Source organism: Grammomys surdaster, unplaced genomic scaffold, assembly GCF_004785775.1.
Source record: "Grammomys surdaster isolate TR1022 unplaced genomic scaffold, NIH_TR_1.0 145, whole genome shotgun sequence".
In the NCBI taxonomy this organism is placed as follows: Eukaryota; Metazoa; Chordata; class Mammalia; order Rodentia; family Muridae; genus Grammomys; species Grammomys surdaster.
In genome coordinates, this window is record NW_021604603.1 from 3,514,435 (window position 1) to 3,526,126 (window position 11,692).

Below are 11,692 nucleotides of genomic sequence, written 5' to 3' on the forward strand. Positions count from 1 at the left end.
CAAGTGTATTCGTCTAGATGTCCGCCTGTATATGCCTATTTGCTACATGTTATCTCGAGCTGTAGTTCAGGGTGGAGCCATCTTAACTAGAAAATCTACCATCGTTGTCCACCCAGAAGATGTTGGTAAGCGTGGAGATTGTGTACCCCAAGTTCACATGTGAGCAGACTCAATTTATGGAACTCCTTCGCCCTTCTTAGAAAGAGTCCTCAAAGAGAAGTGTCTCTTGTAGCTCCAGGAAGGGAAGATAGGGGAACACGAGCAAACCTTGCAGCTGCCTGTGGCCCTAAGTGGTTGTGTCTTTTCATTTGACCGCCAGTGTCCTCAGGCCTGCTCTGCACAAAGAGGTAAAGTAACACACAAGCCATAAAAGGAAATAAAAGACTTGGGGTTCCCTCTGTGGAGATGCTTGTGGGGCAGTTAGAAATGGGACCCAAGCTTGTAGATCCACCAGACATCCACAGGAAACTATAAGAACTGCTCCTCGAAGCTGGGGCATAGCTCAGCTGGTAGAATACTCAATCGGCAGCGTGAGCAAAGCTCTGGGCTTGATCCCTAGCACAAAAACTAGGAGTGGTGATACACACATGGAATCTGGCACTCAGACCATAGAGGCAAGAGCATAAAAATAAGCCCCAGGTCATCGCCAGGTATGTGCTGAGTTCAAGACCAGGCAGGGCAACATGAGGAAAAGAGTGTATATACTAATTGCATTTATTATAAGTTTAAACAGTAGTAAAATGTGTGTCCATCCTAAAGCACTGGAATGAGGCTGTGTTCTGAACAGCTTTCCTAAGCCCCAGGTTAGAATGTATACAGCAGTCAGTGGAGTCATTTGGTACAAGCATCAGAAGAGGCAGGAGGAAGAGGAACAAGCATACATCTGGCTTAGTTTCTATTTTTTCTTTTGTTTGTTTGTTTGTTTGTGGGGGTTTTGTTTTGTTCTGTCTTTTTGGCTTTGTTTGTGTTTTGATTTTTCCAGACAGGGTCTCTCTGTGTGGCCCTGGCTGTCCTGGAACTCGTTCAGTAGACCAGACTGGCCTTGAACTCACAGAAATCTACCTGCCTCTGCCTCCTGAGAAAAGTTTTGAGCTACCACCATTCAGCACATACATTCTGTTTTAAGACCTTCTGGTCATGCGGCTTTGCTTTCTTCCTCTATGGTATTGTATTGTATGGTATGGTAAGGCTATTGTATCCCCATGAGCTTGGACCATGGTATTGCAAGGCATCAGGCCGAGTACCTGGGTACACAGGTAAAGTGTTCAAACTGCAAAGAAAGAAATTTTGTGTCCCACATACACTGGGAAAACAGAATACTTTACACACATGGGCAGGGCTTTAGGGCAACGGTTCTCAACCTGTGGGCTGTTAAGATCCCTTTGGCATATCTCTACGTCCAAAAATATTTGTATTATGATAGTCATAACAGTAGCACAATTACAGTTATGAAGTAGCAATAAGAACAATGTTATGGCCGGGGGTCACCACAACATAAGGGACTGTATTAAAGGGTTGTAGTATTAGGAAGGCTGAGAGCTACTGCTTCAGGGCAGCACAAGCAGGAAAGAATGTGTCAAGGTAAGGGGTCCTGGCTTTGGGTCTATTTCCATCTTACGGTTTGGGGATGGAAAGAAAAGCAACAGGAATAAATGACACAATGTAATGGAGTCTGTGCTTGTCCCAAGATGTTGGCCAGGCAGAAAGTGAGCCTGGGGAGGCACAGAGAGGCTGCCAGCGTGCTTGTGGGTAACAAGGACAGGATCTGAGTTATGTGCTGTTGGGGAATGGGACATCTTTCAGGAACCTTTCCCCATTCCATCTGGAAACAGAAGTGCAGTTGTGAGAGATAACTTACCACATCTTGTCTTAAAAACTGATACTCGCAGCAGGGACATCACAGGATCCAAGACCTCATCAGCATCGCCAGCTACTGCCAGCCTTGAAGCTAAGCTCCTCCTTTCCCACTTCCTAGCACCTCCTCAAGATCAGCCATGGAAAGGATGCTGATGGGGACTGGCTGCGGGTTCTGCAGCAGTGAGTCTACTCAGCTTCAGCACCCAGTCAGAGTCCCTCCCCGGAGCGGCCCAGCCTTCTTCTCTCCTGGTGATTACTGTGTCAATGTACGCAGGGAGTTAATAGCTAACTATCGCTTGTTATGATGTGTCAATAATGGCAGGTTCTCAATTCCTAAGAGCTGGCAAGATTCAAAGACCGAAATTTTCTTAAGAAGATGTGGTCATCGGCTCCTGGCAAAGTTGCAGATATTTTGAGCTGAAATGCACTCTTAATGAGCATTCCTGAGTGGACTTAAGTTTGTTTTTTAAGATCGTTTCTGATCTGAACTCTTTTCATCTCCCACTCTCTGCTCTGGTCATCACCCACTTCCCCTCACTGGATCAGTATTCACTAGTACCTACTAAGGACCAGACACCGGTCAGGCAAGGGCCTGACCCACATTCTAGCTTGGTGTAGATTTAGAGTTACAAGGAGCAAGGCACTGGTGGGAACCCACCACCACGAGAACTCGGAAAAAGGCCACATAGCCTATGAAGGAGCTGCCACAGAGGAGTTGCCTGGTAGTCTGATAGCTTGAGGCTGTGAGTTCACCAGGAAAGAGTGGGTGGGCAGAAGAGGACAAGGCATTCCTTGGGCAAAGATTCAAAGACCACAGTCCCTTACACAGGTGAATGGGTGGCAGCTGAGCGTGGAGGAAGCGGCCTCCTGCTTCCTGGGGGAAGCAGAGGTAGGACCCTGCTGTGTAGCTTTAGATACATTAGGAACATAGCAGAATGTGTCTTCCTAGGGACTATCAGTCTCTACTGGTGATCTCCTCAACACAGAGGCTTCCTCCTCTTGTGAAAGCTGTAGGAGGAATATCACCTCTTCATTTCTGGATTCATCAGAGGTCACACCCCAAGGCCCTGTGCATATAGATATTATCAAACAACAACAATAACAACAACCACGGCCTGGGTGGAATGTAGTTTAGATGGCAGAGCACTTGCCTAGCATAAACAAAGCTTAATCCTCTTCATTAGATCTCTAATCCCAGTACTTAAGAGCCGCAAAGGGGGGCAGCTGGAGTTCATCTTCATCCTTGGGTGCATAGCCAGGTCTAGGCCAGCCGGGAATAACTGAGACCCTATCTCAACAAACAAACAAACAAACAAGCAAAGCTGGAGTATCTCGTATCACAGTCTCTTGTGCATAATGACAGTGGACTAGAGCCAAGGACTGGAGGCTCTTTTTTTCTGACAAGGCTTGAGCTCTCTCTCTGGGCTCCGTCCAGCCTCTCCCCAGCTGTCCTCAGTCATTTACTGCCTGATGTCCATCAGAGTTTAAATGCCCTCTCCCTGGGTGCTGGTAAATAAAGCAGTACTTATTCTAACCCGCCCAGCTGTTACTGCTGCTTATCTGATGTACTCCAGACAGCCTGTCCGGCTTACTGGACAAGAGTTGAACCAAGGCCCGCCCTCATTTGTGGGATGCAGGGTGGCAAGTGGTAGGGCCAGGTTTCTGCTGGAACAAAACAATGTAGAGCTTCTGGGGAACCAGGCTACTGAAGCAGGGGAAAGGCTGTGCATTCAGGGCAGAGCTGTGCTAGAGGTCATTATCTCAAGGCCCAGCGGCCTCTTAGACCAGACTTAAATGGTTTCTTTGCCAGCTCTACAAAGAAATAGTGTGGAGACAAAGCCAGAGAGCCCAGGCTTGCCCTTCTCAGTTTCCCCATTCATTTCTCTTCTGGGAAGGAACAGTATGTGGGTGTGAGTCCACAGACTGGCAATGCTGCTATTGGAGAACCCCTTTCCCCACCCACTTTGTGTGTAAATTAGCATTTAGCTCGTTTGGTATTAATCCACAAGCAGGCCCTTAGAGCCAACACGGTCGGGGCCTAAAAAGTAGCAAGGACACCATGTCTTTTCCACAAGAATGACAGAGGTCATTCAATCAGTGTGTCTGTTTTCATATGACCCTCACACGGGCTCTAGGAGTAGGAAGATTTTTAAACAAAGGATTGAGGGGAGAAGCCCCAGGACTGTATCAAACTGCAACCATTCCTGAAGATACTACCAGATTCTATTACTTTCTTCATTTGATACTGACCTCAAGTCCAGTTCAGGGCCCTGGGAAAGATGAGATTAATTTCCGTCAGTAATGACAATTCTTATTCACTGAATGTTGGAACTAGTCTTCACCACTGATAGGCTTTGTGACTTGTTGAAACAGGTTGTGTTTGAAATCTCACTCCACACCTGGGAGAACTAAAGCCATGGTGGCCACTTGCCCCAGGTAACCCACTCAGGGGACAGGGAGTAGCCCTGAAAGTGGACCTTCTCAGGACACCGGACACTTATGTCTGCATTCTCTGCTTCCTTGTACGTCCATCTCATTATCTTTGGGAATGGAAACCTGATCAAACAGGAGTCTGATGCAAGCTAGAAATGAACTCCTGACTCCATGCCCACCTAAACGACCTTTCCATCCAACGATAGAAATGGTTCTCATTTGGCCTCCAGTGTTTGCCAGGGGTGGGGATGGTTTAGACTGAGGACAAGGACACGGGCATTTAGTAGACTTTTAATCCCCACCCACACATATCTGTTCTCTCTTCCTCCCCCCTTGCTGTCTCTACCTTTCTCCCTCCCTCCCTCCTTCCCTCCCCCTCCTCTCCTCTCTCTTTTCCTCTCTGAGACAGAATCTTACTCTGTATCCCATACTGCTCTCAAAGTCACAGTCATTCTTCTGCCTTAGCATTCCAAGGGCTAGGATTGGAAGCCTGAGGCACCGTGCTTAGTTCACCCCCCTGATCTCTAAGACAGGAAAAACTGGGTGATTTTTCCAAACCTTCCCAGCTACTCGCAGAAAAGAACAAGGACTGAAAAACATATATTTGCCCTCTCAACCACAAACTCTATTGCAAAACTTTCATGGGATCAGGAATGCTGCTGGCGCTGACCTGGGAACCAGGGCTCGTGAGTCCTCCGTATCCTTTCTTACCCAAGGCTGTTATAGGAGCCAATGCCAGAGTCACAAAAGTGGTTTCTTCCTCCTAGGGCTTGTTTTTGGCAGCATCAAGGGCTCCTCCACCCAAACCTTATCAGAAGCCAGAATGGACTCTTAATCTACAGCTACCAGAGCCTTGCCCAGACTCTCTGGGGAGGGACATTATCGTGCCCAAACAGCTGACCATACACAGGACCCTAGGCTACCGTGGTTTCCAACCAACTCACAGGAAAACTGAAAGAAAGCCTAGTTTCTGAGCCCAGGAAAGCCTGTTACTCCACCCAGAACCCCCAAACCCCAAGCCAGTAGGTATTCACTACTCCTACTGATACTGGCCAGGTCTAAAAATAGTAACATCTTCCTGGATCACAGAACTCTGTCCTTTAGGATTGTGGCCTTTCAGGAAACAAGAAGATAGCTGCTAACTTTGAATGGAATAACATAAAAGAACTCCAAGGAGGGGCAAGCATTCGTAGACCCTCATCCTGTCCTTGTATCCAGAGAGGGACAAATGAAAATGGTTCTATCCCTGTGGCAACCCAATTCTATTTGTGACACAGATGCCTTGACTTCCCAGCCCAGACACAGAATACAGACATATGCATACAGCTTCCCTGACATAACTGTGATCTAGAACACCAAGGACAAACTGCACAACTGTGTGCAAAGTCATGGAGAATGAACAGAAATAAGGATAGTTGAAATTTTCAGCAGTTCACTTCCATCCAAGAAAAACATCCAATGTGGGTCAAAAATGAACCTGTAGCTTTAGTGGGGAGCTGAGTGTATATAAAAATTTTAAGAAAGAATCAAGTCAATCATGACAAATTATTCTTTCATAGATTCTCTCCATGTGGTCAAACGTAGTTATAAATGAGTAACAGGCCATGGGATCTCACCCCATGTATTTCTCAGAAATAGCTGCTTTCTAACTAACTTGTGCCACTGGCATTTTGCCATGTGTGGCCCCAGTGCACAGACCCTGAAGCCCAACAGTTCTTGTCTAACAAGGCAAGAACAGCAGGTGACAAATGGTAGCCGAGGTGACAAGAGCCTCTATTCTAGGAATGACAGATCGTCTCGCCTCAACCTGTGAAAAGGGTCATCCTTTGCTCACCACCCGTGGCCTGTGAAAAGCAGGGTCTGTTTTACCTACTCTTAATATTCATTGACAATATGGTCAAGTCACTAGGTAACTGCATGGGGATTGGTGCCATGAGCCTTGTAGATGCTAAAGTCTCCTTTATAAAATGGCTCAGCAGTTTCTACTTGAGTATTCCCCACAACCACGTACTTTAAATCCTAAGATTGTCTACAATGCCTAGTGCATGGGAAATAGTTGTTAAACTAGACTGTTTCCAGAATGGCAAGGAAAAGTCTGCACATGTCCAGTAATGGCGCTGCCACTGTCGGCCCTAATGCTTTTGCATGAACTGGACATGAAACAAACCATGCTTAAACGTTGGCCTCACAGGTGACCTTTGGAATGCCAGGAGGAACATCAGAGTGTGCTTGTGTATAACTGCAGTCACATCGAGTGGACTGGTATGCTTAGTGTGTGCCAAGTCAAAATTTTTGGCTTTTTTTGGAACTTCCTGAATGGTTTTTGATTTGTATAGTTTCCATCCGTGGTTGGTTGCTTGCACAGATGTGGACACAGCCGGCCAGCTTTACAGTGTGCTAAATGACCAAGAACAAATTGGCTGCAGAATGTTCAGAAAACATTTTTTTAGAGACCTGTGGCAATATTCACAAAAAGGACAGAAGTATGGAGCCACCCCCTAGAGAGAGGGGATGCATGGAAGTGACCTTGCCACAAACCTAGGTTATCTTTAATAACATCTGCATGGTGCAGACGGAGCCCAGGAAAACTGATGAAATACACGAAACATGAAGAGAGGGTTTGGATCTAAGAGGGAGATGCCAGTCAGCGCTATGGAATTTCACCTTCTCTACACAATACATGATCTGCTACATTTTTATTAAAAACAAAAAGTTTACATTTGTCCATAAAGCTGTACAGTCTTCCATATAAAAGCGCTAGTATACAATTAGTAACCTTTGTCTTTTCTCTCAGAATAGCTTACAAACTTACCACTAGTACTTATTTTTACTTAGTAAGAGAGACAGGCCTGCTCAACAGTCCAGCTCTGGGGTTTTGTCATTTCTAAAGTGAACGTGGACAGTCAGGAACAGATTTAAGCATGAGACCAGGAGGCTGCTTCTAACAAGGCAGGGACCTGTGTGTGTACAAGACACAAGAACCATTTGGAGCAATTCACAGCTTTGTCAATCCACAGCTCTTGGGTCTGTGGGCCCAGAGTTAACTTTAAAGCAAGAGAGAAGCCACGTGGGAAGGCTGTGCGCAGCTGGGGAGTGCCAGAACAGGACAGACAGAGTGTTTGGTAAATAGCACCTTTGAGTAGAGACTGAGGAGTTGAGAAATCCAGGACATGGGATGCCATGGCGGTGGAGAAACATGGGGAAGGGGATCCTCACGAAGTGTAACTGGCTGGCTCTAGCTCTGTCCTTCAGTTTGAGAGACTCGAGGCCTTCTGAGAAGCCTCCACCAGTGTCACTGAAACTGAAGGAAAACCACTTCTTCCCAGTGTTTCCCAATTTTCTCCAACCCAGAACAGTAAATATTGCACACATCTACAAATAAATTTGGATTTTACTGAGAGAGAGAGAGAGAGAGAGAGAGAGAGAGAGAGAGAGAGAGAGAAACCTCCCCCACAGGTGCTCTGAGCACCAAGGAGATAAAGCTGTGCCCCAGGTTTGGCTCTTCATGGCAGCCCTACAAGAATACAAGGTAGTCCTGCAGTGCACAGGTGCCCTCCCTGCGGCCTAGGAAGATTTCCGCAAGGCCCACCGGCCAGTCAGAACCCCATAAGAATGGGAAAGGTGGCTCCCTAAAACCCACAAGGGCATCAGGGGGGCTGGGAGGCCCAGTCTCAGAGCTTCCTGGGACTATTGCACAGTGACTGAGAACTCTTGTCCTAGGAAACAGGGCCCTCCAGGACCCAACCGCAGGAAAGAGGGGAAAGAAGAAATGGGGGAGGTTGCTCTTGAAGAGAAGGCAGTAAGAAAGGACCTGTAGTTCCCTGGAGCTTTGAGCCACCTCTCAAAGGAATAACGGTAGCAGCATTCAGACTGTCATGCGGTTCCCAAGAGGAGGGTTTGGGTCCAGAAACCCACCAATATTGGATACTCTTTGGGTCCCAAAATTCCATTGCAAATCATCCCTAAATTATTCACCATCCCTCCATACAAAGCAGCACAGAGCAAAGCAAAAGGTTTTGTGCAGTTCCTCTCCATCTTAGCCCCAAAGTCTTTGCACACCTGCCTTACACCCTCCAAAAATGTTTAGATAAGATTCCTGGCTGGGAAACAACCTCTTCAGGACCCCGAGGGTAGAATCAGAAATGAGACACGGTTTCAAGAAACTCTGCTTAGAACAGAAGGGACAAGAGAGGCCTTTCAGTCTGCCCAGGGTCTCAGCAGAAAAACGAGAGAAGAGTAGGCAATGAAGTACTACTTAAGATCAGGTTTGAATGCCCCTGAGTAAGAGAGGGACCAGGCATACAGGCATCCCAGCTGGGACGGTGACCCAGAGCAGACCCTGACCCCTCTCATTCACAGTTGCCAACCTTGCTCCCTTTCACCACCTCCTGGGGGAGCAGCCAAGAATTCCCCTTTACCTTGGCTAGGCCAGTCCCTAACCCATTCCCCTAGGCAAACACTGGCTCACAGACTCAATCAAGAACAGTTCTCTCCAAAGGCACCTGGGGAGGCCACGTGCAAGCAGCTCCCTTTAAGGAATTGTTTTTCTTTTTCTTTTTTTTTTAAAAAAAAATCTTTTGGTTTTTTTCCCCCTCCTCTTTTCTTAAAAAAAATAATAACATGTATAAATAGCTCTTCATTTTAAAAATACAGTTCCCCAGGTTGAGGTATACGGTGGCCTGTTGTCAGGGCAGCACGGGAACAGTAGAGTGCCAGGGTTGGGTGGCTCCTCTCTAGCTGGAGACGGCCATCACATAGTTCTTCGAGGGGCTGCTCCTGCCCAGCAGCATCTGGTTCTTGCAAGTGAGGAGCCCATAGGAGGCAGCTACTGGGGCCTCCTCGTACAGGACACAGATGGAGCCATCCTCCCCGATGCGGTAGGACACTTCGTAGGGATCGACCCACAGGGTCAGCTCACTGGGCAGCAGCCGGTGCAGCTGGGGCTGGCTGAGTCCAATCTGGCTGGCCACCTTGGTGATGATGGGGTCCATCTTGTGGTTGATACGGATACAGCGATAGCCAGAGCCTTTGGATGGTTTTTCGGGAAACCAGTGGTGTTTGTAATGATCTGTGGGAAAATAGAAAGAGAGAGAGAGAGAGAGAGGAAGATTCGCTGTTAGAAAGCATTCTCTGATGTTTACCACAAGGGGAGGATGAGGGGACAGGGCTGGGGAGAGGACTTCCTCTTCTCAGTGCCAGTATTTAAGAGCCTCTCCTTAAACTCCCCCTGCCACTTAGAAAGATCCCTGGGTCCTTTCCAAGTTCGTGTACATTGGAAGGCAGCCCCAGAGCTTTCAGGTAGGTGCTCTCTGGTGGTGAAGGATATTTTTGGCACAATCCCGTTTAAGGAAAGAAGTGCTAGCTTGAACCCTCAGGCCTCCTGATGACCCAGGCACTGAAATTTCAAAGCCAGTAAGCGGCCAATGTTGTTGGTTCCCCAACAAATCACCAGGCCTCTCATCCCTCCCCCATCAGAAGAGTTTTGAGATCTTTAGCAAAGGTAAGGGAATAAAAAAAAAAAAGGTTTTGTTTTGATAAAACAGCTGTTGGTCCTTAGATCTGTGCCAACGTGTTGAGAGATGGCTATCGCTGCCCAAGGCAAACCAAGCAGTTATAACAGCTGGGAACAGAGGCTAAAGGGCGGCTTATCACTCCTCCACCTCCTTCCCTCACACCCTGCCTCCATAACCCCCCCCCCCGCCGCTCCCCCCGCAGTTGGCTAGGCTACCGAGCTCATTTCTGTACTACAATAGGTGGCAGATGGTGAAGAGGGACCAAAAAGAAAATATACAAAGAGGACGCAGATTACAACTTCCAGCGGGTAAACAAGCGGCAGAACGGGCCTATATGATGGCAAGCCATGGACTATACAGCTACAGTGGCTAGGACTCAGAGTTGTCTAGAAAGTTCAAGTGCGCATAAAGTCGCATAGCTTAGCTTGGCTTCGTGGCCCATAGCATCCCCTGAAGGTCTGGAGGTCTCCAAGATTCTGAGATAAAGGTAAGCTCGTACTCTGAACACACACACACACTGACTTTTCTCGTGGTGTTGTCAGGGTCTCAGAATGTACTACTCAAGGAAGAGGGTCAGAGCCTCGGGAGCGAGGCGGGGACCAGAGGGTGGGGAGACGGAGATCTAACCGAAGGAACAGAGGACCATCGGCGGCCTCAGAGATTAATTAGAGCAAGACATCTGAGACCCGGAGTTGTTCGCGTAGGGGTCCCCGTCCCAGAAACAGTGAGGAAAGACACCCCAGGCAAGAAGTGGCCGCACTCCGGCGGTTCCAGGACCCCGACGTGTGCTCACCGGTCAGTGCGTCCTGGAGCGCCCTACTGAAAACCTTGAGTCTCTGCTCGCTCACGCAGCCCCGAGTCCTCAGGAGACTGGAGAGGAAACCCACGGCGGCGGCGATCTCCGGGAGCATGTCGGTTCTCTTCCCGTGGCTCATACCGGTGGCTGAGGAAGTAGCTGTATTAGAACGATGACGGTCCGGCCGCCTCTCGGGCTCTGCCCGGACTTTCCCCGGGATGCGCCTTTCATACCACTCGGGGAGGCGGGGAGCCGTCGGCGGCGCCCATTGGCCGACGCTGGCGGATGGGGGCGTGTCCCCCAATACCCCGCCTCTCCTTCGCAGCCTGCGCCCCCCCCCCCCCCGCCCGCCCGCCCGCTCGCCCGCCCGCGCCTCCCGGGCGCTGAGGTCATCACTGACTGACGTCATTATTGGGAACCAGCACCGGACTCCCTTGAGGTGGGAGGCGGACAGGAGAGGGCCTTGGACCTGGGCAGAGGAAACGCTCTACACCGGGCATGCCCGGACGTCGCCTCTGCACAGTGCCAAGACCCAGGTTGCCTGCTGCCTCCTCCAGGATGCCCTCGCCGATGTTACTTCTCCTATGCCTCCTGACAGAAAGACAGAGCAGTTCACCCTGGGACCTGGTTACCTCTGCCACTCTCTCCCAGCTGATCAGAACGGGTTCCTAGTGTTTTCAGCAATGGGGGTTGTATTCTTTTTGCTTCCATAACAGTTCTACATCCCCCCAACAAACTCTGCTTTTCCTCTTCTGTAATTGCCGAAAAGTAATCAGCATTCACTGTTTGGTGTTGTGGTGGGAGGAGTGTCGAGGGGAATATTTTCTGTCCTTTGGGTTATTTTTCCAGTACTCACTTTCCTTTAAGTGACCGTGTGTGTGTGTGTGTGTGTGTGTGTGTGTGTGTGTGTGTGTACGTAATCTGGTGTGAACTGTACAAAGTTTTCCATCAGTTCCCTGCCCCTCCCTCTTCACTGATTGTTTTCCTTCCTTTTTGTGGACTGAGGCTTTTGTAAACACTAGCTCCCCAGAGAAAAGGCTTCAGCTCTGGCTTCGTCTACACTCAGGGGCTCAGGGACTGGTGCCAGGAAGCT

The 11,692-nt window shown here is 48.8% G+C and overlaps 1 protein-coding gene across 1 annotated transcript; it reads right to left on the reverse strand.

The window, feature by feature from the left end:
• Positions 1 to 6,969: 6,969 nt before the first annotated feature.
• Btg2 (BTG anti-proliferation factor 2) lies at positions 6,970 to 10,788 on the reverse strand. Its single transcript, XM_028764763.1, has 2 exons — positions 10,597 to 10,788; positions 6,970 to 9,358 (listed from the first exon to the last, which is right to left on the reverse strand). The coding sequence occupies exons 1-2, from the start codon at positions 10,736 to 10,738 to the stop codon at positions 9,024 to 9,026; spliced, it is 477 nt and encodes a 158-aa protein (XP_028620596.1). The 5' UTR covers positions 10,739 to 10,788; the 3' UTR covers positions 6,970 to 9,023.
• Positions 10,789 to 11,692: the final 904 nt, after the last annotated feature.

Coding starts and splice junctions, on each gene's coding strand:
- Btg2 (XM_028764763.1), bottom strand. CDS start 10,738: ATGAGCCACGGGAAGAGAACCGACATGCTCCCGGAGATCGCCGCCGCC. Junction 9,359..10,596: donor GCTCCAGGACGCACTGACCG/GTGAGCACACGT, acceptor ATTTTCCCACAG/ATCATTACAAACACCACTGG.